Genomic DNA, 27,842 nt, shown 5'->3' with positions numbered 1-27,842 from the left:
AAGGGGGGAGGCTCCGGAGCTTGGGAGACATCACAGTCACACACACCCCTTACTGTCGGAGAGAGAAACAAAGCCCAAAAGCCGCCCCCCCCACGACTCCCCAGCCCCACCCCACCGTCTCGTCTTAAAACGCCTTCTCTTCTTCTACAGTTTTCCACTATTTTTAATACTCCAGACGCAGTTCCTTAAAAAACGACAAGAAGAGAAAAAAGGAACGAACAAAAGTAACAGGTATAGCACAGTCAACTATATATGTTACTGGTTCCCAGTATAGAGCCAACCATCGCAAGCTTCTTTCTCGGAGTTTTTGAAAGGTAAGCTTTTTTCTCTCTAATTGTACTTTTGCCCCCTATTTTTTGCTTCAGCTGAATCTTTTTTGCATTATTGATTGAAATTTTAAAGATTAATGCACGTGTTGTTTCTTGTTCAACTTTGTGGTTTCCGCTATAGTTGCCAGATTCCTGTTAGGGGTTTAAATAATGAGTTTAGAAGCTGTAATGCTATTAGCCCGCTGGTTTTTAGGGCTTTCTTTTTTGTAGTCTAATTAATGCGTAATGACGGTTTAGTTGGTTTGCTTTTTTAACTGCTAATTGTTGTTAGCCAAAATGGTGCTTTTTTTAACAGTTTGGATGTCTGACATAACAAAAAATGACTTCGGGTTTAGTTTCTAGGGTTTCGAGAATTTGATGATAGGATTGATTGCTGGGTTTGGATGTGAAATGCGGATTTTTATGTGCTTTTAGAGCTGAAATTCAGGTTCTTTTTCTGAAAAGAATGTTTTTCGTGAAATGCTTATTACGTATGCGTACAGTTCACTGTATTCTGGAATTGCCGTGAGCATATGTTAGAAATTTCAGCGGTGTTCTGATTATTACGTGGCTATATGACTGATTTTAGAAAAATTACTTTTGTATGTCCTCACAAACTGTCGGTCAATTTTTTTTTTTTTTTTTCAGTTAGCAACTATACAACTTCAAGTTTGCATTTCAACCTTTTGATAAAATTATAAACTTTCCGCATATCAAAATGTTAGCTTGGTCTATTACACTTCGACAAAACACCCAAAAAAAGAAAAAGAAAATGGGACAGCAAACGACTTGGTGTCGCATTATGTGGAGAGATGGGGTTCAAGCTTGTCAATACAGTAAACTTGAGTAATGTCTATGTTGTCTGGGGGGAGCAGTCTTGGGGCATAACTTGTCAATACAGTAAACTTGAGTAATGTCTATGTTGTCTGGGGGGAAGTTGTCTCACTTGGCATAACTTTTAAATCTTCCTTTTCTAACGAACAACTTACTCTGGAACTATACCAGGGAGTTGGTTTGAAGCATATTTGAATGGCGTGGACGGATAAAGATAATGGCAATGTGAAAGAAAGAGATTTGGCTGGTGAAAATGGTTTTTTAAATGGAGGGCAGCCTTCTACAGTTTCTGGAGGTTGTCAAGTTAGCAATAGTCCTGTAAAGAAGATCTTTGAAGGGAAGGATGCTCTGTCTTATGCCAATATTCTCCGCTCCAGAAACAAGTTTGTTGAGGCACTTCAGATATATGAGAGTGTATTGGAGAAGGATAGTGAAAATGTTGAAGCTCACATTGGTAAAGGAATCTGCTTGCAGATGCAGAATATGGGTAGGCTTGCTTTTGAGAGCTTTACTGAAGCCATCAGACTAGATTCGCAAAATTCATGTGCTCTCACACATTGTGGCATTTTGTACAAGGAAGAGGGCCGCCTTGTGGAGGCTGCTGAAGTATGCTTTTCGCATTTTGGTTATTTATTTCGTCTAAAAAGCACTTACATTGTTATTACTTTGCCCTATTCAGTTATTTTTTTTTGGTCTTATTCTACTGTTATTTCCCTTATCTCTTACAACTTCTTGTATAACCATAACTTTGGCTTCTAGATTTACCATGTTGAGTTTCCTCATGCATAATCGTCCTCACGTTGGACTATTGGAAACTTTTCCCTCTCTATATATGTGCGTATACATTTGGATGAGCTGGTCTGAATTTGCATACACTCGATATGTCTATCACATGGGTGTATGTTTCCCCCTCTCTGACTTGGATCTGATTTACATAAATTAGTCACTGTCACTGTTGCTTCTTGTTGCATTTAATCTTGAATCGTCTCTAACAGTAGAAAAGCGGGAAGAAGTTTAAATTGATATTGCAACGACTTTTTCTTCTTCATCTGGACATATCAGGATATAGATCAAATTAAGGCAAAACCACAGTCTGAGGGACTGAAACTGGAACTTCTCTTTGGGAAAATTCATATGTGCATTAACTGCCGAGTTTTGGAAACTGAATGAGATTAAGTGGCTTCTGAAAATGAAATACACTTGGCTGTTCTGTTTGCTATTTGTAAGTGTATTTTGTTTGCTTAAATTTGAAGTTTTTCTCTTGATGTTCTGGTTTGTATTATTTTAAGATGCAAAGAAATTCTTCCTGAAAAGGTCTCAAGATATAATCTTTTGAAATTTTAAGACAAATATTCTGTTACTTATTAAAACATCATTGTGAAAGAACATTCAAGCGAATGAGAATAAGTTATGAAGCTGTTGAGTGATTTTTGCCTAAAATTGATGACAAACAAATAGCTGGGTTTGTTTGGATTGTGAATTATTAGAGATATTTTTACTGTAGCACTTTTTGTGATGTAATGTATGTGAGATAAAAAGGTAATTGGGAAGATAAAAAGGTGTGTTGGAAATTGTAATGATGATGTAAGCAAATATATTTTGGCAAATAAACCGCAATCCAAACAAACCCAGTGTTTCTCGAAAACACTTTGTATGCAAAAGTGAAGGTTTGGGCGAGCGGCATATGAGGAAACAACTCATAGTTTTAGAAAAGTTGGAATCAAGGGAAACAAAAGACAGATTTTTGGATCCAAGGTTGAGGATTGATAAATATATGTAAATCTTCATAAAACTTCAAAAAACTCAAGTTCCATTATAAAGCTACAAAATTCATCTTATGTTTTGGTAATTAAACTTCAATTCTGGTTATTAGGTTTGATAATTCATAGTTGCTTTCACTTTTCTTGCTGTACTAAACCTCTTGTCAGAGCTGCTCCAGTGCGTGAAGAGTTTTCCTATTTAATGCCTGACTGTTCCTCCATACCGTAGGGGCAAGGCACATGTTCTGATACTGGTTTTCCAGACAGCTGAACTGGAATTTCAAATGACTAGCTGGCTAGATTACTTTCATTCTGAATAGTGTTATACTTGTTCATTTTTTTGCAGTCATATCAGAAAGCTCTTAGGGCTGATCCTTCATATAAGCCAGCGGCGGAATGCCTAGCGATTGTACTAACTGATCTTGGTACAAGCTTAAAGCTTGCTGGTAACACTCAGGAGGGAATCCAAAAATACTATGAGGCAATCAAAATAGATCCACATTATGCTGTAATTCATGTTTTCTTCCTCCTGCCTTTTGATCACTGGTTCCTGTTCAATAACTTCAGTTTTCATTGTTAACGTGATGGATTTTCATTCTTTCAGCCAGCTTATTATAACCTTGGTGTTGTCTATTCCGAAATGATGCAATATGATGTGGCCCTTAATTGCTATGAGAAGGCTGCACTGGAGAGGCCTATGTATGCTGAAGCATATTGCAACATGGGTGTCATCTATAAAAACCGAGGTGATCTGGAGTCAGCAATTGCCTGCTATGAGAGGTCCGCCACTGTGTTTTATATGATCTTTCCTTTTCTGTTGTTCCCCCTTCCCCACTAAAATGTAGATTAGGATTTATCTGCACATCTGATTCTGTTGGTATTTTTCCATGTATTTTAGGTGCTTGGCTGTGTCTCCAAACTTTGAGATTGCGAAGAATAACATGGCAATTGCCTTGACAGATTTAGGCACAAAGGTAATTAAGATAGTATTGTTGGTATCTCATTCTCTGTTACCTGATTGGAGATTGCACAGGACTATATCTTAGGCCTATTATTTAGAATTTAATGAACATCTTAACCTTCTTTCTGGGGTTCTGCCTTCAGTCGCTCTTGATGTAGAAGTGCCAAATGGCTGTCCTGATTCATTCTTTTTGATTGTAAGCTAGAACAGTTGCTTTTTGAACATGAAAATGTATGCCACTGATTTTTGTTGGTGTTTTCTTCATTTTACGTCATTCGGAGTGCACTCATTTAAGAAATATGATGTGATGCTAGAAGAATCAGAGAAGTAAAGATCACCTAAATTTGTGAGGCAATCTAGGTTATCTAGTGAAGACCAAGAGAATATCCTGCACAACCTTAATACAGAAGAGCTGAGAAGAAGCGGCAAGTTAATGACCGAATGAATGTTGATTCATTATGAGAAATAGGGGTTGAAGAACTAAACTGACAACTTATAAATGAAACTCCAAAAACCTACAGCGCTTAATGGTAAAATCAGAGGTATAGATTTTACTCTACAGAGTGGAGGAACAGTAATTAGAATGATGGCCAACATCATGTCCGGAAGACAAGGAAATTTAATTCTGGGGCAATAATGGTGCCAATTTTGCTGTAAATTGGTGGTCCTTTTTCTATTAAGTCAAGGAAAATATCGTCAATCTTAAATAGATTATTTCTGCAAATTTGGAACTCATCTTCTTTAATATTGGATTCTTAGTTTCTACCGCCATCCAGGTCAAATTGGAGGGAGACATCAATCAAGGTGTGGCATACTACAAAAAGGCGCTATATTACAATTGGCATTATGCAGATGCAATGTACAATCTGGGTGTTGCTTATGGTGAAATGCTTAAGTTTGACATGGTAATGTGTGCTGTTTTGTTTTAATCTTTTATGAAAAGGTTAGATATGGCAGTTGGTGATTGAAATTATGTGATTCCACTTGCTTTCTCTGTGACATCCATTTTTCTTGGTATTGCTTCCTGCACATTGTTGGAAGTTATTTACTTAATCCTGTAAAAAAATTTAACTTCTGGCCTATATGCCATTAATTTTTTTTTGTAAGTCACATGTCATTAATTATTCATTTTACTTTATCTGAATGTCCTTTCTCCAGGCAGTTTCCTCTTCATATATTTATGCATCTTAAGTTTATAGCATGAGAGATTTGTAAAAAGAATTTATTTTGCAGGCAATCGTGTTTTATGAGCTTGCGTTCCACTTCAATCCTCATTGTGCAGAGGCATGCAACAATTTAGGGGTGATATACAAGGATCGAGACAACCTTGATAAAGCAGTGGAGTGCTACCAGGCAATATTGGTGCTTGATGCATTTATAATAATTGAGTCACTTTCTTATCTGTGTGTTTACAGAATTTTTAATGTCTATTTTGCAGATGGCTTTGTCAATCAAACCAAACTTCTCTCAGTCATTGAACAATCTTGGAGTAGTTTACACTGTTCAGGTTTATTAACCATGCCAGTGATTTCAGTGTTAAAGAGGAAGTGTTTGTAAGATAATGATTTGCATACATGATTACCTGTAGGGTAAAATGGATGCAGCTGCAAACATGATTGAGAAAGCAATTGTTGCCAACCCTACATATGCAGAAGCATATAACAATTTAGGTCCCTGTCTCTTCCCTGTCATATACATCTATCTTGTCTTTATGCATTCACCTACCTAATTTTGTTCATTCTCTCAATTACTTCCGCATTATTGCTCTGTAAGTGTATTTTTCCCTTAAGATGAAACTACCTTCATATTATTCCTCTGTAGTTCTCTGTCAGTGTATTTTCCCCTAGTTAATATATCACTGAATTTTCCTGTATTGTTTCTCTCTCCTGAATGATCATTTTAGGCTCTAAATGGAAAGAGTTCGGGGTTTATGTAATAAACTTGAAGGTGGAGTGTAGATTGTTTTGATGATCTTTCAATATTGGCAGCTTAGATATTCGTCCTTAGGTCGTTTTATGTGGACATCAGAGCGCTTTAATGAGGCAAAAGCAATATCTGTATCTCAAATTTGATGTTGACTTATCACATAAATAATTTCTGGAAATTAAATTTTTCGCATTTTTAGCAACAGAATCTCCTGGAATGTACTTTTTAATTTCAACAATGTTACCAGGCTGACTTTGTGGTTCTTATGTCCATTGGTTAGCTTTCACTATTTCTACTTTCCCAGTGGGCATGGGGATGACATGAATTTAGATAATGACCTGACTTGCATTAAGTGGTGTCTGGGCTTGTATAGCTCTCCTAATGGCTTTTGGGGATTGGAGAAAATGCTTTGCGCTTGGTATAGAGCATTTGGACTTAAAATAATTTGTACTTCAGCATGTTTGCGTAAATGACGTGTTCGATGGCTAGATGCCTTTGCAATCTAGGCTAAATGGTAGCAGGAAATTTCCCTTCCTACTGTCCATGGCCAAAAACAAGTAGATAGACAGAAGGCAGATCAGAGGCTTTCCCATTATGAGTTGGTTCCAAAAGCCTAGCAGCTAACTTCGCATCATTTTTGCTTCTCTAAAATTGGAATCATATCATATTTGAACTATTTTGACGTGTAGGACCCGGGGCGGGGGGTTCGGGGGAGAACAGAGTGGGTAAATCATATCTTCTTCCTTGTTTTATAATTTCTTTAAAAAAAAAGAAAAAAGAGATGACAGAACTGACCACCAAATGGATGGGCCTTGCATTATCATGTATGTGCATCTTTATAGCATTCAAAGTGGTTTGAAGTTAAAAATTTTTATGCTGGACTGTTTTCCTCAATTTTCTTCAATAAAGCTGTGCTTGTTATCTTCTATGTCATAGTATTATGTCTAACGTTTTGAGTTTTTTCTTTTCTTTTACCTTTTCTCATTTTCCCCCCTTCTTTTTTTGGTATTAATTGGCTTGTTGGTGATAGTTTCTTTTTTTGGTGTAGGAGTTCTTTATAGAGATGCAGGCAGTATATTTCTGGCTATTGATGCATATGAGCGGTGCCTTAAAATTGATCCTGATTCTCGTAATGCAGGCCAGGTATTTTTTTTCCTGATATGAAAGCATAAAGTTATGTCAACTCTAAATGCTTCTTGTACCATGCAATAGCATCCCGCTCCTTACTCATTTCTCTTTTCTTGTGCAACATTCTGACTTTTTAAGTTCTAGTCTTGTTTGTCTAGCTACACTCATCCTTTGTCCCTCATTTTCTGATACTTCATTTGGTTTTCTCTTTTGCAGAATCGACTGCTTGCAATGAACTACATAAATGAGGGAACAGATGACAAACTATATGAGGCTCACAGGTTGAGTTTGCTATCACACATATATGTTGCTTTTCTTTGCTTTTTCCAGTGCAAGCTGCATTCTTTATGCATAAGGGTTTTCCTGGAGCTTTTGTGCGAGTTGTTTGAACACAAACCATGCTTACAATGGCATAGTTGATGTCAGTGTTGTTCCTACTATAATGATTATTATGTAGCTCAGGTTATTTTGAAAGATAGGTTAGTAGAAAGTAAAATATCTAATTTGACTCTGGAATTTTGTTATTGTTTTGGCTTTTTGGCCTGTTTTGTGCCCCAGCCCTACATTATTTTTCTGCCCAATATCCTGTTGGCTAGATTAAGGCTGATGATATATGAATATATCAATTACATTAGATGGAAACAGTTGAAACCTATGTGGTAAGCACTTGTCTTCTAAGATCTGTCAGCAGATCATTTTTGGGTGATTTGATGTAAAGCTGTTTGTGGCTATGAGAAGGTTGTTTGTGGGGGTGTTGGTTTCTCAATCATTTGTTGTTGCTTTTGGAAATGATGTAATGGCCGGAAATATGGCAAGGTTGTTAGTTTTTGTTGAAGAACTTGGAGAACTTCATTCAGATGTGGGAACAGATAACCTTGAACCTGAACAAATTGGCCATCCACAATGTCCGACATCACTCTTATGTGTGACCTTTTACATGTATTGCTGCCCCTGCATGGTTGATCCTAAAGTGATTAGTATCTTCTGTCATGAAATCCATATGAGAATTGGAAGAAGATCTCACATAATGCACTACGTTTAGATCCCTTTCCTTTTGCTACTTTTTTTCCTCCGAGGATAAGAGTAGGGGAACTATCATGAGATTGTATGCTGCTTGACGATCATGTACTGTCAAATTAAGGTGTAAATTGTTGAACATCAAGAATTCTTATTTGCAACATCATTTGTTTTACTTTCTGGTAAGCTTTTGTTAGTAACATCATTTTCTCCTTCTCTGCTTTACGTGTTAAGTTTAACTGCACTTTAGATGATTTGGGAGAATCAAGGGTTTTCCCCCTATTATATATTTGCTCCTGCAAATTTTATGTGTACAAATCTCATGATGTAACATTGAGATAAACTATTAAATCTAAACACCCATGTTGAAAGTTTCACCTTTTTTTTTCATATGTTGATACTGCATGTCATCATGGGCTTAGCTGATGATTTTTTTTTTTTTTTGGTTCATTGGATATCTTTGTCCACAATACTGGCTATCCACTTGCTTTTACAATTTCTTGTATATTTTGTTGCCAGGCTGAATTTGTCTTTCTGAAGCTGTACAAGTTATTTGGAGTGCTAGAATCCCTTTTTGACATTATCCAATGCCTTATTTTAATTCAAAGTTTTACATGCAGGGAGTGGGGCAGTCGCTTCATGAGGTTATATTCCCAGTACACCTCATGGGACAACCCTAAAGATCCAGAAAGGACACTTACCATTGGATACGTGTCTCCTGATTATTTTACACATTCTGTGTCATATTTCATTGAAGCACCTCTTGTCTATCATGACTATGAAAATTACAAGGTTGTGGTTTATTCAGCAGTCGTAAAGGTACAAAGAGTTGCAACTTTCTCTCTGACTATTCATGATTGCTAGCATTGTGTTAGATCATGTTGCAGTTGTCATGTACTTCTTGGTGTTGGATCATGTTGCAGTTGTCTTGTACTTCTTGGTGATTTTCTCTGTTGTTATAGCCATTCCTATTGAGTGCAATGCATTAACATAGACTGTGCTTTCCTGACTCTTTATCCCTTTGAAAGCTGCATTATAGCTGTTTTAAGCTTTGAGGTTTGTTAATATGTTCTGTACAATGTGACAGGCAGATGCAAAGACAATTAGGTTTAGAGACAGAGTCTTGAAAAAGGGTGGTATATGGAGAGACATATATGGGGTCGATGAGAAAAAGGTTGCCAATATGGTTAGAGAAGATAAGGTTGATATATTGGTTGAACTTACTGGTCATACTGCAAACAACAAGTTGGGAATGATGGCCTGTCGGCCTGCTCCTGTTCAGGTACTTTTGAGGCAAACACTTGGCTTATCACCATTTCTTCTATGTTTGTCTGTGTCAGTTCTCCTATGAGTCTGTTTTTAACTGTTAGAACTCTGCCTGAATTCCTTTAACTTAATATAGATAGATAGTCTGCCAACCAATTTGTTGGCATATTCATTGATCTTCTAGCGTGACAAACGAAATTGTTTCTAGAGTTGCAATGAAGCTCTGTTATTTAAGATTTCTTAGACTTGCTGCTATCATTCAGAAAACAGGTGTAATAAGGATGAGGGGACTTGAATTTCCTTACTCATGTAATTCTATCTTAAACCTTGTCAGTTATTTGAAATATTACCGAATGGAATTTTACATGCAAAAAATTTCAACCTTGAGCTATAATTGCAACCATCTGCTGGTTTGACTCTGTTTGTGGTTGAATCATGCAGCTTACTTCATACTGGTGGTGATAATCTATTGTACAATGCATCTGTTGGTTTTCCGTATCAGGAGCAGGATATCTGCCAAATATCTTTGACATGTGACATTTTTCTGTGTCTTTTTGCTGTTGATTTCTCCTGGCATATTATTTTGTAAATGGATGAAATTAACCGTGGTTTACAAATTCCGTTCCTTTTGGTTTTTTGGTATGTAAGCTCATGAGTATCATTATGGGGTCTTTTCTTTTTATTTTTTCTTTTTGAGAAAATTTGTTTTATCCCCTTTACCAACTTCAATTGTTAGAGACTTGGCCAACTTTAGCAGTCATGTTTGCCTCGACTTATTTGTCTACCAAGTAAAATTTTGTTCCTCTCTCTCTCACACACGCACACACAAAGAGGGAATCGGGTAAAGAATGTGGTGGCCAATAGTTATCTTATTTCAGTCCTTTCATTTAGCTAACTTGGTGGGTAAGTTTTTCCCCTTTTTCTTTCCTGAAATGACATCGCGAGCCTTACTAGTATGAGTTTATTGAGACACTACTGCATCAATTCTTGGGTAACTTGATCTGGTGCCTCTTGTCAGTTGATTGCTAATCTTGTGAATTATTTTCTGTATTTGTCCTTGTGTGATAGGTAACATGGATTGGCTATCCAAATACAACTGGTTTGCCCACCATTGATTACAGAATCAGTGATCCCTTGGCCGATTCTCCTGATACTAAGCAGAAGTAGGTGATCCTTTGGTCTTAAATTAGTTAAAATTTGTTACTGGATCCATTTGTGTCTTCTTTTGATCACTGATACCTATGGCAGACATGTTGAGGAATTAGTAAGATTACCAGCATGCTTTCTTTGTTATACGCCTTCCCCTGAAGCTGGGCCAGTATCTCCCACTCCTGCTCTGTCCAACGGCTTCGTCACTTTTGGTAGCTTTAACAATTTGGCAAAGGTATTAATGTCTGTCTGAAGAAACTTACTTGTAAAGTAACCTTGGTCTTCAAGTGGGTTTTTGGTAGGCTGCTGGTTTTATTCATACTGTTTTTATTGTTCTCTTAACATTAGATAACACCTAAAGTGCTCCAAGTTTGGGCAAGGATTCTACGTGCAGTTCCAAATTCTCGGCTTATCGTAAAGTGTAAACCTTTTTGTTGTGATAGTGTGAGACAAAGGTTTCTTTCAACACTAGAGCAGCTGGGGTTGGATTCGACCCGTGTAGACCTTTTGCCGTTAATTCTTCTCAATCATGATCATATGCAAGCATATTCTCTCATGGATATAAGGTAATTACTCCATTGCTAAAAACCAACCTTAGTATTTCGTTTCTTCTAAAATGAGTTAGTTAAGCCTCTTTCTTCTTCTTCTTTTTTGGTAAGTGGGAGGTCTTGAACCCATGACCTCCTATTTACAATCCCTCCCCCCTTACCACCCAATCAAGCCCTCCTCCCATGTTAGTTAAGCCTTATTTGTGCTGTTATTGGAATAATGTTAAAAAGCGGGTTTTGTTTGGCGAGACTGACACTTACAAAGAATTTTAAAATGAAAAAATTGGATAAAGAGAACAAGAAAATCTCTATCAGTTATGTTTTCTGGTGCTCCTGTTCCTGGATGATTCTTTGTCTTTGAGATATACAAGTCTGGCACATGTATGCGAATACGTTAGTTCCAACAGGAAGCCTCGAAGAAAAGAAACACCTCCCCCCCACCCCTTCCCAAAAAAAAGCACAAAAATGAAAAAAAAATTCTGCCTAATGTTAACCACAAGAATTAAAAAAATGTTAAAAAGTAATTAAGTTGCGTGTTTATCTTGTAAGTAGCATGGAAAAAAAGGAATTCAAGGTTTCATTTGTTTTTGTGCTTTGTGAGTCATTGTTTCGACAGCAAGCTGATAATGCTGTAACTGAGGTGTCGGCTAAATCTACCTCTTTTTGCGAGTCTCATGGAGAAAAAGGAATTCAAGGTTTCATTTGTTTTTGTGCTTTGTGAGTCATTGTTTCGACAGCAAGCTGATAATGCTGTAACTGAGGTGTCGGCTAAATCTACCTATTTTTGCGAGTCTGTTAGGAACTTTTTGTGCCCTCAGTTTCATGGCAGACTGGGAAATCAAATCAAAAGGCTTCCTACTTAATCTAATGCTTCAATGTCCTTGTGTAGCCATTTTATCTTTCAAAATGAGAATGAAAAGCTAGTTAAGCAATCTTTTAACATTAATTAGCAATGCATAAAGTGGCAATTTCAAACATGAAACCTTTAGGGTTTTTTTAATTTTTTTTTTTCTGTTTTATATGATATGATAATTATTTTTGCCAATTGTTTGCAAGCAATATTGAGATTGTTATTCTGAACAAGCTCTGAGATTCTTTTCAATTTATGACTTGGCAAAACTGACTGATCTTTATCATTGTTATGTGTAGCTTGGATACATTTCCTTATGCTGGAACAACCACAACATGTGAATCTCTCTACATGGGAGTTCCATGTGTCACCATGGGAGGTTCAGTGCATGCACATAATGTCGGTGTTAGTCTACTAAATACTGTTGGTAAGTAACTTCTTGTGAGTTTTCTTAGTTTCATTGCCATGTTAGATAACTCTCATAAAATTACACTAACCGGAATGAAGAAAAAATGGTAAAGAAATATTTACATGATGATGACACCAGTAGATGGCATGCTTTGGATAATATCCTGGCTCATTGCATTGATGTTACAGTTCTCCCAACCCTTTTGTGTGTTGAAAAATGGTATAGAGGGAGGAAGATTAGAATGATAAGCGCATGTCCATCGTTTCTGGATCAAAATTAGAATGATAAGCATATGTCCATTGTTTCTGCATCACTTGTATTTGCTAAGAAATTGTGTGCCTCATTTTGTGAGCAGAACTTTATGGGCCTTTTAGCACACGTGGAGCTTTAACTAATATCTTAGTTTTATGTCAACGTCATGGATTTTTTTCATGGCCATTGGGTTGCAGGTTTACCTAACCTGGTTGCTAAGAATGAAGATGAATATGTGCAACAGGCTGTACAGTTAGCAACAGATGTTACCGCTCTCTCAAACCTGAGAAGAGGTTTGCGAGATCTTATGTCCAAGTCACCTCTTTGTGACGGACCTAAGTTTACCCAGGGCCTAGAGTCTGCCTACAGGAATATGTGGCGCAGATACTGCAAGGATGACGTGCCGTCCTTAAGGTGGATGGAGCTTTTAAAGAAAGAGCAGGCACGGGAGCAGGCGCAGCAACAGAACTCACATGAACAAGAGGTAGTTCCAGAAGAGCCAGTTATCAAATTTTCAGACCCCACGAGGATCTCTACATCTAATGATGGCCCGTTTGGATCAGTTATGGTTAATGGACTCAGTCTGGGGCAATCTTCCATAATAAACCACCCCTCATCTGTTGAAGAAAATGGGGTTTAGTCAAAGATGACAGCTTACCTGAGGCACGTTGTGGCTAGTCTAAAATATGAAGGCCTGTAACTGAAGAATTTTCTGGAGAGATTTGATTGTGCGTTAGAATCTGCAATTGCTCTTTTTAAATCGAGCCTTCTGTATCATATATTGAATTGAGGCTTGATGTGTTAGTACTCACGTTAGCCATGGTGGCAACCAAGTGTTGCTCAGTGTTTAGGCCCAGATTTTTTCACGAGTAGGATGATGGCGGCATTGTTTACCCGAAAAAACTTAACCTGCTTAAGGTATAGGAGGAGTATAGCTTATAGCGACACGGAGGTGATCATATGGTATTTGTATTAAGGTATGACATTCCACATCTACATCTACATCTACCCCAGTAGCAAAAGAGATGGGGATTTTGTAAAATATAGGATCTTCGAATATCATATTGAGCGCTTTTGAAGGAATTTTTTTAATATAAATTTGTGGACCAGTTAGCGTCGACTGATGGATCATATTATTGAAAGCTTCAAGAATTCATCAAGAAGTAGACTGGACATCTTGAACTAACTTTGCTGGCGAGTATTTCATTGCCTTAAGAAATTTAAAAGCCAGCACGCTCTTCAGAGATTATTAGTACTCAAGCCGAAGGCTGAAAGGGTGGGGAAATCGAGCTTTACCTTTGCAATGATCCTTGCTGGTTCATGCACTAGGCGCCCTTCACTTTGACCATAAAGGATTGGAAAAAAAAAAAGAGGAGAATGGCACTGCTGTCGAATTATGAGAAATGAGGCTCAAGATTCATGACATTGAATAACAATAAGGGAAAACCAAAAATCAGATGAAGAAGGGAGCAAATTAGAACCACAAATTAAACCCTTTTCAAAGTATATCCGTTGCAACATTTCCAAAGAGTTCCTTTTTTTTTTCCCTTTGATTTAAAAAAACAAAAAAAACCCTACCAATAGTTTTGACATTTCTGAATTTCAATCACTTGTTTCTACTTGTAACTGCTGAACCTCGAATACTCGAGCCACACGATATACATCAATCTTTGACTACAGCCCGCAGTATCTTCACATCATGGATTGGTCTGATAAATAAGAAAATATGAAGTCATAAAAAATTTCAACTATACAGCTTAAGAAAGCAAGATGTAAAAGAAATCGCAAGACAGTTTAAATGTCCACGAAAGAATGCTATTTCACTGCAATTTGGGGAACTTCAAGTCAAGCGAAAAAGGAAATAATATTTAATAGGAGACGCAATGCCGATTAGTATTTTGTAATCTTTTGCAAATAGATGGGCAACGACCACTTCAAAATGTAAAGAATTAGATCAAAAGATCTAACGCTCAGTTGAAAAAATGCAACCGCTCACAAAATCTTTGCTAACATAAAAAATAAAGGGTAAATCTATGAATCGAGACTATGAGCCTATGGCTAGAGATGGAACAGCAACGGTTCATTCCTTACACTGCACAAGAGAAGCAGTCAATAACATGATCAAGAAAGACAAACCTATCCGTGTTGTCAGTCTGAACACTGCCGAGTCTCTTGACAATTTCCATTCCCCTACATACTCTTCCAAATATTGCATGTTTCCCTGCGCACCCAAACAAAAAAATACAAGTCTTCATCAACTGCTGATGATTCGTACACTGACTGGACCAGTAGGTGATGTTGAAAAAGAAATTTGGGACTTTGGACAAGCAAGCTCATGAGTCCTGCAGCATGGGGAGACATATGCAAAATTGAACCCCAACACCCCCAGAAAAAGAAAAACAAAAAACAAAAAGAAGCACCAAATGAGGAAGGAGGAGGGGAAAATTCTGCACTACTACAGGAAGGCAGGTACACAAGGGTTTTGCTTGCCCATCTCAAATCAGTTGAGAAACAACATTCGTGCCCAGCAAGAAGAATTGCCTTTGAAAAAAAAAAAGTAGGCTAATAGAGATCGATGAAAAGTGCAAGTTACACAATAATTAATGGGAGATACTTAGTACTGAAATCTGGTTGTAACGTGAGGGGAAGCATAAATTACCGTCAAGTGACTGTGCAGGTGCCAAGGTAATGAAAAACTGGCTTCCATTAGTATTTGGACCAGCATTTGCCATGCATATGATACCAGCTCCAGTATGCTTAAGCTGCGGAGTAATCTCATCCTCGAATTTGGGACTGCCAATCATAAGAAGTTACAATCACATCCTTCCAGGGTCTATGTCGAAAACACTAATCCATAGCAAAACACGAGGAGGAGTTATAATGAAAAATCGAGCGCAGACTATACAACCCCACTACAAGGTTAGTTATCCAAATGTCTTCAGGGAATCCATTTGATATGTAGAGTAAATCATCAATGCATACCACAAATTGCAGCCAAGAAACCATGTATTTCAATAAGACTATCCCAAACAGAAAATCAAACACACACGTGTACAAAACATATATAGTCTTGATTATTGCGCAAACTAGACTTCACCAGGTGAAAGCAGGACAAAAAATACTTTTCTTAAAGCAAAGAAAAAAAAAATATTAGAGCAGAAAAAATTTCATGACATTGAATTTATACCACGACTCCCTCCCAAAAAGAACGGAAGAAAATAGGTCATACCCGTAGATGGATTCGCCACCGCGGCCAGTGCCCGTAGGGTCTCCACCTTGCACTACGAAATCCTACTTCACAATATCCAACAATAAAGCATCCAATCGTATTATTTTATTTTACGTAAAGAAAATTAACAACAATATTTAACATGGGATTTGGGAGTAAAAATAATTAAAAATGAGAATGGGGATAGAAAGCAACCTTGATGATTCTATGGAACTTGACGTCGTCGTAATAGCCTCGACGAGCCAGCTCTATGAAGTTCCTACAAGTCCTCGGAGCGTGCTTGTAGTACATCTTTTTTTAAAAAAAAAATTATTAGTAAAAAAATATTGATGTTAGGGCAAGAGTGTGAACTGAGATGCATAGGTAGGGAAAAGGGAAGAGGAGATTCAAAAAAAAAAAAGAAAAAGAAAAAAAGGAGGAGTAGGAAGGGGTACCTCGAGGGTAAAGGAGCCCATGGAGGTTTCCAGAGTCACCTCCGGGGCTCCTCCTTCTGAGCTTGCCCACATCTCTCCCTCCTTCTCCTTCTTCTCCAATGCTCAGAGGCTTTGACTGTTTAGACTTGAGAGGACTACTCAACCATACAGCGCTAATTATCAACGACACCCCCAATAGATCATCACACTAGCCCAATAAATGAGTCCACTCTTAAAAAGACAACTAGCAAAAGGACGTGAACAAGCGATAGATATAAAATATGAACATTTTTGAAATTAAGGAGGTGAGTTATTATTTAGTATTAATTCTTCCTTCTAGTAATTTCTTTCAATAATGATACCATCGTGCGGATGTTTACATAGTTTAGTATGTATTATGTCGTAAAGAAATATATTTGTCACCCGTTGAAACAAATAAACCATGCTTTTTTTCATTAATTCTTTATTTATGCATTTTCAATTCTGATGCTAGTAATTTAAGTAAAAAAGGAAAAATGAGTCGAATCAATTACACAAAGATAAAGAAAAAAATTGCTCGGGATTGAACTATGATCAAGTCACGTACGATTAAACTTATAAGTTGATAAAAAAAATTAATTTCATTTAGGCTTGTTTGTCTCTCTTAAGAATGAGCTCGTATCAAATCTAAATACACCTAATTACATGAAACTATTGGTACAACTTTTATTGTTTTGGCGTTTCAATGCCCTTTTTTTTTTAGTACATGAAGGGTGAAGCACTGAAGCTATGTAAATAAAAAAAAGATTATTATCATTTTATCCCCTAAATTATATCACTGCTGTTAGTTTAACCCCTAACATTATCTTTTAGTCACTTTACCTCCATAAATAATTCAACTCAACATGTTAAAAAATTTGGACAAAAATACCCTTTTATTTTATAGCATTGTTATTATCATTTTATTCATTTAGATTATAGTGATACAATCACTTTAGTTTCTAACATTATTTTCCAGCCATTTTACCTCCGTTAATCTAACTAGTATAGTCAAAAAATTTTAAATATATTTACCCTTTTTATATATAATTAAAAATAAAAAAGTTGGAATGGTTATTCTTTTTTTTTTTTTACTTTAAGAGATCGAAAATCATAAAAATAAAGGGTTTTCTCAAATTTCTTTTTTTTTTCACATTTATTAATACTAGGAAAAGAAAAAGAGATAGGAAAGAAGGAGACAAAAAATTAGATTTTGCAAAAAAAGAAAAGTCTAACATTATCGTATTACTTTAAGGTTATCGAGATTAGGATTAGAATTTGGTGGTAAACAAAAAAGTGAAATAATTTTAAAATAATAAAAGTATTTAATTCTTTTTTATTTGTAATTTTTTAAAAAAAGAATTGAGCTCTCTCTCTCTCTCCCCCCCTCTCCCTCCCCATCTTTCTATTTTTTTTTCAATATTAATAAATTTGTCAAGAAAAAAGAAATTAATATTTTGACTTTTTTTCTTGATACTAAAAAGGAGAAGAGTTACTTTAAATTTTTTTATTATTTTTATTATGCAAAGAGGAGTGTATTTTCTTCTAAAATTTTTTAACTTGTTAAGTTGGTTTTAATGGTAGGATAAATTGTTTAAAAAAAACTCTAGGGGGTAAATTGATAATGAAACTATATTTTATGGGAGTAAAGTGATAATAATTTTAAGAGTTAAACATGTCTTTTCACTTTAATCAACAAACTCCGTTAAATTTGACTATTAGTTTTGGGGGTAAAATGACTAAAATATAACGTTAAGGGGGAAATTAATAATAGTACCAAACATTAAGGGGGTAAAGTGATAATAACCCTAAAAAAAACCAACCAAGAAGGAAAAAGAGAAAAAAAAAAGATGAAATTACTGAAGGGTCTTTTTTTTTTTTGTCGAAACGATAGCTTTATAAATTACTCAAATCTGTACATATTTGGACAAAGGTCCATACACCAGGACAAAGGTCCTACTAAAAACTTTAGTGTCTAGCACTTCAAATTGGGATTCACCCATTCCTCATCAACAAAGATTTTTAGAGCATACATGCTCAATTTGATACTACCTACGAATCCTGATTCAACAAAAGAGAAAGTACACTTTTGGAACAGATTACTTATAGATTGAATATTCTCCAACAGAGTAGCCATCTGTTGATTGCTTGTCCTTGTATGTTTTATGCACTCTACCAACTCACTATCCTCCAGCTCCACTTTAATACATGTCCAGCCTTGATTGATTGCGTTCAGAAGTGCAACCCTCACCGCACCAGCTAGGTCCTGCTTTGTATCTCCTGACGTTCTTTCCCTTAAAGCCCAACTCACTTGTAGACAACCTGTTAAGTCTGTCACAGTGACTGCAATTCCCACCATTTGTTGCCTTCTGTCTTGGTGGGTGTGGACCTTGATCATCAGCCTGGCTTGGTTCTCACTCTGTCTTTGGTCTTGCTCAGCACATTCCAGAATTTCTGTTCCCTGAGTGTTCTTCCTAGTCTCCTTCCCTTTGTTGGCCTCCTCAAATTCCGTCCAACCTTTCACAGCTTTTTGTATTACTCTATGAGGCTCCTTTTCCTTGCATTCAAACTCCCTCCCGTTTCTGGCCTTCCAAATCTGCCAGAGAATATTAATGGTAAGGTTCGCATGGTCCTCTCCTCCTCTCTCTTTTTGAGCTTCCATGATTGCAGTCCACCATTTCATGAAACAGTTAGATACATGCTGTATGCCATCCCATTGTACAGGCGCTAGCTTCCAAACTTCCTTTACTTTGTTGCATTGTAGCAACATGTGTTCTGTTAGGACCGGGGCAGGAAATAGACAAACTCAAGTTAGCACAAATTAGGCGATATAACCGACCATATAATAGATAGGCGGTAGATACCAGCCATATAATAATTAGGCGGTAAAACCGACCATATAAAGACGGATAACAAAGCAAATAAGAGACACAGAAGATTTACGTGGTTCGGTCAAATTGACCTACGTCCACGGGCGAGGGAGGAGCAATATTTCTACTATGAAGAAGAAATACAAAAGACCATAGGAAAGTGGTTCCTAGGCCAATAGGCACTTACAAAAGAGTTTAGAAAATATTCCTAAACTCAAAATAAGAGAGCCTAAAATATTTGACTGAATGGGCTAAATGACTTAAGAAACTAATAGCCCATATAACTCTCTTAAGTGGTGCGAGTTTATTCCTTCATCAGGCTCCCTTATTTATAGGAAACCAAAGGAAGAATTCCTTTGGCTTCTACCAATGTGGGACGAAGCACCAAAAGCATTTGGTCAACAAATGCGGCTTCAACAAATCTCCACCTTGATGAGTCCCCAATATCGAGTGATTATAAACTTGCTCCACCTTCTTCATATAAGCCCTAATGGGCTTAAATCACCAATAGCGAACACCAACCAAATCCAAGCACTGCTTGAACTTGTAAACTGGAAGAGGTTTCGTAAACATATCGGCTGGATTGTCCTTAGTATTGATTTTCTGAATAAGGACTTTTCCCTCAGCAATGATATCCCGAATGAAGTGATACTTCACATCAATATGTTTCGTCCTCTCATGATACATCTGATCTTTAGTCAAGTGTATGGCAATTTGACTATCACAGTGAATATCAGTAACACCTTGATATAAACTTAACTCGCTAAATAAACTCTTCAACCACAAGGCTTCTTTGATTGCCTCGGTCACAGCCATATATTCTGATTCTGTAGTAGACAAAGCTACGACAGGTTGTAGAGTAGCTTTCCAACTGACAGCACAACCGCCAATGCAAAATACATAGCCTGAAAGTGATCTTCTCCTGTCAAGATCCCTAGCGTAGTCTGAGTCTACAAAACCAACCAAAGTGTTATTATTTCTTCCAAACTCCAAACATGCATTTGAAGTACCTCGCAAGTATCTGAGAATCCACTTCACAGCTTGCCAATGTGTTTTACCAGGGCAAGACATATATCTGCTAACAACACTGACTGTTTGTGCAATATCTGGACGAGTACAAACCATTGCATACATAATACTGCCGACTGCACTGGAATAAGGAACCCGTGCCATATAATCTTCCTCTTCATCTGATTTTGATGATTGAGCAGCAGATAGCCGAAAATGGCTAGCAAGAGTTTATTTAGCGAGTTAAATCTATATCAAGGTGTTACTGATATTCACTGTGATAGTCAAAGTGTCATACACTTGACTAAAGATCAGATGTATCATGAGAGGACGAAACATATTGATGTGAAGTATCACTTCATTCGGGATATCATTGCTGAGGGAAAAGTCCTTATTCAGAAAATCAATACTAAGGACAATCCAGCCGATATGTTTACGAAACCTCTTCCAGTTTACAAGTTCAAGCAGTGCTTGGATTTGGTTGGTGTTCGCTATTGGTGATTTAAGCCCATTAGGGCTTATATGAAGAAGGTGGAGCAAGTTTATAATCACTCGATATTGGGGACTCATCAAGGTGGAGATTTGTTGAAGCCGCATTTGTTGACCAAATGCTTTTGGTGCTTCGTCCCACATTGGTAGAAGCCAAAGGAATTCTTCCTTTGGTTTCCTATAAATAAGGGAGCCTGATGAAGGAATAAACTCGCACCACTTAAGAGAGTTATATGGGCTATTAGTTTCTTAAGTCATTTAGCCCATTCAGTCAAATATTTTAGGCTCTCTTATTTTGAGTTTAGGAATATTTTCTAAACTCTTTTGTAAGTGCCTATTGGCCTAGGAACCACTTTCCTATGGTCTTTTGTATTTCTTCTTCATAGTAGAAATATTGCTCCTCCCTCGCCCGTGGACGTAGGTCAATTTGACCGAACCACGTAAATCTTCTGTGTCTCTTATTTGCTTTGTTATCCGTCTTTATATGATCGATTTTACCGCCTAATTATTATATGGCTGGTATCTACTGCCTATCTATTATATGGTCGGTTATACCGCCTAATTTGTGCTAACTTGAGTTTGTCTATTTCCTGGCCCGGTCCTAACAAACTCATCATCAATTTTCGAATCTATATTTCCCAAATCCATAATAATGGAATCAAATTTATCAAGATGGGAGAGTATAGATGTACCTTCAGACATCCGAAACATGTACAAACTCTGCTTCAAATATAGCCGATTCTCGACTGTCTTCTTCATATACAAGGCTTTCAATTTATCCCACATAGCCTTGGCCGAAGTCTCCGTTGCTACCTCACGCAATACCTCATCGGAGAGATTTAAGATTATGCTGGATCTGGCCTTCTTATCCATATCGGCGAAATCCGCATCCTTTACATCTTCTGGTTTGTTCTCGATTCCGTGAATCGCTAGATCAACTCCGTCTTGAACAAGAATGGCCTCCATCTTGAGCTGCCACATTCCGAAGTTGACATTCCTGTCGAATTTCTCGACAACCGTCTTTGTTATCGTCATTGTTGCCACAAAATCAGTAACTTAAAATTTGTCCCAAAAAATTGGCCAAACAAATATGCAAGTCTCGTGAGCGGGCCCCACAGGGTGAGCGGACCCCACGAGATAAGCGGGCCCCATGGGGATGAACGGACCCCACAAGGTGAGCAGGCCCCACGGATAAACGGACCCCACAGGATGAGTGGGCCCCACAGGATGGACGGACCCCACCAGATGAACGGGCCCCACCAGATGAACCTGTCTTGCAAAATATAATAACCAGCTCTGATACCAGTTTGTTAGGACCGGGGGCCAGGAAATAGACAAACTCAAGTTAGCACAAATTAGGCGGTATAACCGACCATATAATAGATAGGCGGTAGATACCAGCCATATAATAATTAGGCGGTAAAACCGACCATATAAAGACGGATAACAAAACAAATAAGAGACACAGAAGATTTACGTGGTTCGATCAAATTGACCTACGTCCACGGGCGAGGGAGGAGCAATATTTCTACTATGAAGAAGAAATACAAAAGACCATAGGAAAGTGGTTCCTAGGCCAATAGGCACTTACAAAAGAGTTTAGAAAATATTTCTAAACTCAAAATAAGAGAGCCTAAAATATTTGACTGAATGGGCTAAATGACTTAAGAAGCTAATAGCCCATATAACTCTCTTAAGTGGTGCGAGTTTATTCCTTCATCAGGCTCCCTTATTTATAGTAAACCAAAGGAAGAATTCCTTTGGCTTCTACCGATGTGGGACGAAGCACCAAAAGCATTTGGTCAACAAATGCGGCTTCAACATGTTCTACTGTTTCATCCTCTTCACCACACGCTGCACATTTAGGATCTCCTTGCTTCGTTCGTCTGTAAATTTCACCTCTCACTGGGAGCCCTCCATGCAGACATTTCCATATGAATACTTTCATTTTTTGGCACACTTTCTGCTTCCAAAGTGATTTCCAAGCTCTCTTTATAGATCCTTCATAGCTTGTCCCTGCTTCATCCCTCCTTCCTATACTCTCCAGCTCCTTTTCCTTCAGCCAATTCTTATATCCAGATTGAGTAGTGTAAAGTCCAGTTTGAGAATGAATCCAGTAATGCCCATCTTCTTTCCCTGTAAAGCTTATAGGTATCCTCAGTATTCTTTCGGCATCTTGCTGGCTGAATATTCTGAATATCAATACAACATTCCATCTGTTGTTGATGATAAGATCTGACACATGCTTTAAATGACATCCTGGTGGTCTTGGTGTTGTTGGTTTCCCACTTTTACTGTCTGGAATCCAACAATCTTCCCAGATACTCGTAGCCTTGCCATTTCCTATCTTTCTTATGATACCCTTCTGTACTTCTTTGCGCACCTCAGCAAGGCTTTGCCAAATCCAAGAAGCATTTTGAGGGACTTTACTGGTGAATAAAGATTGCCTGGGGTAGTATTTTTCCTTCAAGACTCTACTGACTAGCAGGTTTATTTTCTCAATCAATTTTGGTTCCGTCGTTGTTTGCGTCTCGCGTTTTCGAGTCGTGCTCTCCATCGCTTATACACTGCGCTGTCGTTTTGAGCTAGCGTTCTCAGTTCTCAAAGTCAACTGGTTTGTTTCTTAACCCTCGCTAAAACCCTTTCCAAAACCTCTACTGGGAAGAATTTCTACGGTACCATCTTTCTGCCAATTTTCCATCCATTTACATCCTTTACCCGTCCAGCCATCCGTCCTTCCTATATATGCCAACAATCAGGAGAGCGGTTATAATCGGCAACGGTATTGCCGGCGCGGAGAACCAATGCCTCGGTTTGGTTCGAGCCTTGGGGCTCTCTCACACTCTCTACGTAAGAGTAAAATCATTTGACGAAATTAGAGATTCAGTACATTCATTCTAGAACCAATGCTTCTTTTTTTCCTTTTTTTTTTAAATTGAAATTGAGTTTTACTTTCACTTGAAATTTAATTGCAGCGTGTTACTAGACCCAGGGGAGGAATTAATGATTGGCTTCGCTGGTTGCCAGTTTCCCTTCATAAAAACCTTCATAATGTCGTGAAGAGATTTCGTGTTACAGGATTTTCGGGTATTGCAGAAGCTAAAGCACATTATATTGCGAAACTGGCGCGGGAAACGTTGGACAAGTATGTATTTCTGCTCTTTGGTTTCTTTTTTTTTTTCTTTGGTTTCAACTACTTCAATTTTTGGTTACTCTATTTATTTTACTTGAGATTACTCATTACCCCTGATATATGTCTGGTTTCTCTTGTTTGTGTGGACTAAATAAGATCGTACCTCCATCAATATACTTATGGGGGGTGTGTGCGTGTTTGAGGTTTTTTTTTTTTTTTTTGGAGGTGGGGTTTGTGTCGTGTTCAGTTTATCTCAGGTGATCTTTGTCGACTATGATTCTAGTTTTAGCTTCATCTCAGGCTTATTTGTACTATACTCTGAATTCTATCATCAACTTTTAAAGCATATGAATGCTGCTAAATTGATTCTGTTTTTTTTTCCTCTTAATTATTGGGGTTCTATCTAATTTTCTAGTGTGTTCAATTAAAATTTCTAGGGATGGCCCTACATTGGTGGTTGCATCAGGGCGGGATACTATTTCTGTTGCTAGTTCTATAAAACGATTAGCTCCGGAAAATGTTTTTGTTGTTCAGGTTCGAGATGGCTCATACAATCTTTACAGTCTGTTTTTTATGGTTGTGTCTCTAACTCTCTATCCATGTTTGCCTGAAACAGGGCTGGCATGTCTAACTTGATTATCTCATTTTGTCAACCTAATTGGTTCTCGTCTATTCCTTCTCTTTTCAAAATCAATAGCAAGATAGTTTGGTTTATGTAGTTTACAAAGTGAGTTGTGGACTTCTGCAGCTGCATTGCTTCATAAATAACTTTGCCTCTGTGTTATGCTTTCAGATTCAACATCCCCGATCAAAACTAAATAGGTTTGATCTAGTGGTCACGCCTCGTCATGATTATTATCCCTTGGCACCTGAGGGACAGCAACAGATTCCCTGGTTTCTTCGAGGTTGGATAACTCCTCGTGAACCTCCTGACCAAAAAGTTGTATGTGCTTGATATATCTTTGAACCAGATTAGTTTCATCAAATGAACTTCTATATGCAGCTTTTTGGATTCTTTGTTGACTCTGAAGCAATCACAATGTGGTATGTCAGGTACTTACCATAGGCGCTCTGCATCAGGTTGATTCTATTGCACTGCACAGAGCTGCGTCTCTCTGGCATGATGAGTTGTCTCCACTGCCTAAACCATTGGTTGTTGTCAACATTGGGGGGCCTACTGGTAATCTCATGCATTTGAGCCTTGTAATGTCAGTATAATTGACCCTTGTGTTCTGGGTATCAGTAAAAAAATCATCTGTCTTCTTGTTAAAGTTATTTAGTTTAGTTATATCATGGTTGTCCTCTTGCGCAATATTATTCTAATTCTGTGTGTTTCTGGGAGGATGAATTAGCTGCAAGCGTGAGAATGCTTGTTTTCTCCACGAGAGACTAGTGCCTTAACTACGGTGTTGCATCCATCTAGTAGTTACCTACCTAAAGATTTTGAGTTTTTCGGCCTCATCGTACATTTGGTAACATAGTCACTCTTTTGTTGACCACAGGTTTCTTCTCAATACCCACTTTTATTTTCTTCAATGATATTTTCAAAATTTGGATACCTCAGCCTTCTCATATCAATGCAGAATGAAGGCATGTAGTCTAGCACGTGTACAAGTACTTGCTTTCTTCAAAGTTTTATGTTTCCCTATCAGCAGTGGCTTTTATCTGTTGCCATGAGAAATCAATGTCTGAACATTTCAGTAAGGGGCCATCCCTTGATTGGGAATCGTTGCATTTGTTTATCTTTTTCATTCATACAGGATATACTGCTATTATGAAATTTGGAAATATTCTGTTTATCTTCCATTTAATCTGACTATAAATTTCCTTGCTTGAGGTGTCTGAAGTGTTTGGAACTGTGAAACATAAGCTTTACTCAGAATAAGATTTAGTGTGTTACTTTTTTATTTTCATAACTAGAAATCTAGACCAGGCTCATGTTATGTTATACAATTAAAATTGCTGTTTACTTGAAACTGATTCTCCATCTGGCACTAGCACCTGTTTTATAGCTTTTGTTAAATCTAAGGACAAGATAATTAGATGAAGCATCTATTCTGTTGGAATACTGGTATTCACTTGTTTTCTTTGATAAAGAATAAAATTTCCCATTGCAATAATCAGTAACTTTTAGTGTTCTTACAAATACAGGCCATTGTGGATATGGGGTAGATCTTGCTAAGCAGCTAATTTCGTCGTTGCTGAATGTTCTCTCAACTTGTGGCAGCCTAAGAGTGTCTTTTTCTCGTAGAACTCCAAAGCAGGTATGTTCCTCTGGACCCTTGCTGTCCATTTGGCTGATAGATCTAAAGCTTGCAACTGCTCTAGTAAACAGGTATCAGACATCCTCGTCAGGGAACTTGGAAGTCATCCTAAAGTTTACATTTGGAATGGTCAAGGTACTCCCTACGCTTGTTCACCTTTTCCTTCATGAGAAATGTAGATTGATACAATTCATCAACAACTAGGTCTATGTTTATCTGCTATACACAAAATTATAAGTACAGAAGCCAGTCTATGCATATCTTGTGCACGCAAGTATCTCTCGGTATTTTAACACAAAAGATCATCCCCTTGAGAAACTCTGTTTGGAGGATTTGGGCGAAGGACAGCAATCAAAGGATTCATAGAATTCTAAATAGATTTGAGCCTGTTTAATGGGATTCCACTCCTCCATATTTCTTTAATTTGTTTTGCTTTTTTTTTTTTTTTTTTTATATCAGAAGAGGGCATGATGAATCTATTTTTAGCATGCATTTATGCTTTTGGTCCTTTAGAAAAGGTCTAGACAAATGAAAATCGTTTTAGGCAACAGGTATTACTAGAAAGTCCACTGAATGAGGATATCAAAGTAGGACATCTGGCATTCCTTTTACAATATCTAATTTACGTAAATTTGGAGTCTTTTGCACTTGGACATCATGCCTTTGTGAAATATTGTCGAATATGATACTTGTCAGATCCAAATCCACATATGGGACATTTAGCTTGGGGTGATGCGTTTGTCATTACAGCTGATTCAGTTAGCATGTTGAGCGAGGCTTGCAGCACAGGGTAACTCTCCAGTTGAGGATTTTAAGGTCCTTTACATATGTTTAAATTGTTTATTTGTTTCTAGTTCAAAGCTTGTTGCTGCAGGAAGCCTGTTTATGTTATTGGGACGGAGCGGTGTAAGTGGAAGTTTGCAGACTTTCACAAATCTCTGCAAGATCGGGGAGCTGTTCGACCATTTACTGGTGAAGAAGATGTGAGTTATCTATTACTGCAACCTCAGTCCGTGGTTATCATGAGTAGAAGGAATTGGGAAGCATTATGAACTTCTAAAATCTGATGGCTCCATTTTTTTCCCTTTTTTGGGTTGTGTGGGGGTGTGGGGCAGAGTTATTTGACACTTGCTTTTGGTCCCATGTTTCCTTCATCCATTTTCGTCCATGCAATTTGGGAAGTATTTTGCTTCAGCTAAGTATTTTTTCATTAACATTGTTGTGCAATGGAAGTGAATACTACATAATCGCCCATTTAAGCGTACTGACTTCATTGCAGACCGCTTCTTTTGCAAATATACTCTTGACGGTTGATATGTAAATTCTAAAATTTTGTCCTCTTATATGGTTCAGATGTCCGAAAGATGGAAGTACGTTCCACTTAATGATACTGAGGAGGCAGCTGCTCAAGTGATAACAGCACTGGCTCAGCGTGGGTGGAGGTTGTAGGCACTGTGAGTGTGTGGTGAGTGAAGTCGCCTCGATTACTTTTCCCCTCTATGATTTGCGTCTGTTGCGAGTAGTTCGCTTTTTTTTGCCCTTTTCTTCCCCCTTTAGCTATGTGAATAGGGCAGGCGTGCTTCCAGGGCATGACATCGATTATTATCAGCTTTCGTTTCTTTTCCTATTATAATGTTCACAACTCTCTATATGTATCAACCCCACCCCCAAAAAAAAACCCTGAAACAAAAACAAGACAACAATAAGCCCCTTCCCTCGCCCCAAAGTGGGAAAAAAGGGAAAACCCAAAGAAAAAAGAGAACTGAATTTGTTGTGGATTTTTGGTTTATGCGAATGAATTTATATTGATCAGATGCGCTCTTGACTGTATTGACCCTCCATCGATCAGCGGGAATCCATTTAGGTTTAGTCAGGCTAACAAATGTGTCAAAATAATTTGTGAATGGTTTGACCGAAATAGGGCCATTCGACTTACATACATCCATTTAGTCTATGTAGAGTCCACTGATGGTCAAACCATGAAATTTAATCGTTTTTAAGTTAAATCTT

The 27,842-nt window shown here is 37.6% G+C and overlaps 3 protein-coding genes across 4 annotated transcripts; 2 read left to right on the top strand and 1 right to left on the bottom strand.

Annotated features, from left to right (window-relative positions):
* The first annotated feature begins 11 nt into the window (after positions 1 to 11).
* LOC113774763 (probable UDP-N-acetylglucosamine--peptide N-acetylglucosaminyltransferase SPINDLY) lies at positions 12 to 13,528 on the top strand. Of its 2 annotated transcripts, XM_027319378.1 has the most exons (18): positions 12 to 314; positions 1,314 to 1,748; positions 3,249 to 3,410; positions 3,507 to 3,682; positions 3,801 to 3,876; positions 4,640 to 4,768; positions 5,097 to 5,216; positions 5,302 to 5,370; positions 5,452 to 5,533; positions 6,838 to 6,932; positions 7,134 to 7,198; positions 8,555 to 8,753; positions 9,022 to 9,216; positions 10,269 to 10,363; positions 10,449 to 10,584; positions 10,698 to 10,915; positions 12,047 to 12,174; positions 12,606 to 13,528. In XM_027319378.1, exons 2-18 carry the CDS (start codon positions 1,338 to 1,340, stop codon positions 13,046 to 13,048), a joined length of 2,799 nt encoding a protein of 932 aa, XP_027175179.1. In that variant the 5' UTR covers positions 12 to 314; positions 1,314 to 1,337; the 3' UTR covers positions 13,049 to 13,528. The 2 variants fall into 2 exon arrangements, with proteins under 2 accessions (XP_027175179.1, XP_027175181.1); XM_027319380.1 differs by lacking the exon at positions 12 to 314 and having other exon boundaries at positions 1,674 to 2,040.
* Positions 13,529 to 13,777: 249 nt separating this feature from the next.
* LOC113775128 (peptidyl-prolyl cis-trans isomerase CYP18-2) lies at positions 13,778 to 16,253 on the bottom strand. The gene is made up of 6 exons (XM_027319878.1): positions 16,072 to 16,253; positions 15,833 to 15,928; positions 15,638 to 15,699; positions 15,068 to 15,201; positions 14,545 to 14,629; positions 13,778 to 14,117 (listed from the first exon to the last, which is right to left on the bottom strand). The coding sequence occupies exons 1-6, from the start codon at positions 16,141 to 16,143 to the stop codon at positions 14,072 to 14,074; spliced, it is 495 nt and encodes a 164-aa protein (XP_027175679.1). The 5' UTR covers positions 16,144 to 16,253; the 3' UTR covers positions 13,778 to 14,071.
* Positions 16,254 to 22,317: 6,064 nt separating this feature from the next.
* Positions 22,318 to 27,617, top strand: LOC113773298 (mitochondrial fission protein ELM1). The gene is made up of 10 exons (XM_027317913.1): positions 22,318 to 23,285; positions 23,411 to 23,580; positions 24,006 to 24,102; positions 24,362 to 24,511; positions 24,622 to 24,748; positions 25,720 to 25,832; positions 25,904 to 25,967; positions 26,529 to 26,622; positions 26,707 to 26,815; positions 27,186 to 27,617. The coding sequence occupies exons 1-10, from the start codon at positions 23,181 to 23,183 to the stop codon at positions 27,279 to 27,281; spliced, it is 1,125 nt and encodes a 374-aa protein (XP_027173714.1). The 5' UTR covers positions 22,318 to 23,180; the 3' UTR covers positions 27,282 to 27,617.
* Positions 27,618 to 27,842: the final 225 nt, after the last annotated feature.

Source organism: Coffea eugenioides, chromosome 6 (genome assembly GCF_003713205.1).
Source record: "Coffea eugenioides isolate CCC68of chromosome 6, Ceug_1.0, whole genome shotgun sequence".
Classification (NCBI taxonomy): domain Eukaryota; kingdom Viridiplantae; phylum Streptophyta; class Magnoliopsida; order Gentianales; family Rubiaceae; genus Coffea; species Coffea eugenioides.
Note: the sequence above shows the minus strand (reverse complement) of the source record. Positions and strands in the feature narration are given on the sequence as shown.

Coding starts and splice junctions, on each gene's coding strand:
- LOC113774763 (XM_027319378.1), top strand. CDS start 1,338: ATGGCGTGGACGGATAAAGATAATGGCAATGTGAAAGAAAGAGATTTG. Junction 1,749..3,248: donor GCCTTGTGGAGGCTGCTGAA/GTATGCTTTTCG, acceptor ATTTTTTTGCAG/TCATATCAGAAAGCTCTTAG. Junction 10,585..10,697: donor GCTTTAACAATTTGGCAAAG/GTATTAATGTCT, acceptor TCTTAACATTAG/ATAACACCTAAAGTGCTCCA.
- LOC113773298 (XM_027317913.1), top strand. CDS start 23,181: ATGCCAACAATCAGGAGAGCGGTTATAATCGGCAACGGTATTGCCGGC. Junction 23,286..23,410: donor GGCTCTCTCACACTCTCTAC/GTAAGAGTAAAA, acceptor ATTTAATTGCAG/CGTGTTACTAGACCCAGGGG. Junction 25,833..25,903: donor CTCGTAGAACTCCAAAGCAG/GTATGTTCCTCT, acceptor TCTAGTAAACAG/GTATCAGACATCCTCGTCAG.
- LOC113775128 (XM_027319878.1), bottom strand. CDS start 16,143: ATGTGGGCAAGCTCAGAAGGAGGAGCCCCGGAGGTGACTCTGGAAACC. Junction 15,700..15,832: donor AGTTCCATAGAATCATCAAG/GTTGCTTTCTAT, acceptor ATTGTGAAGTAG/GATTTCGTAGTGCAAGGTGG. Junction 14,118..14,544: donor CAGACTGACAACACGGATAG/GTTTGTCTTTCT, acceptor CTTATTTATCAG/ACCAATCCATGATGTGAAGA.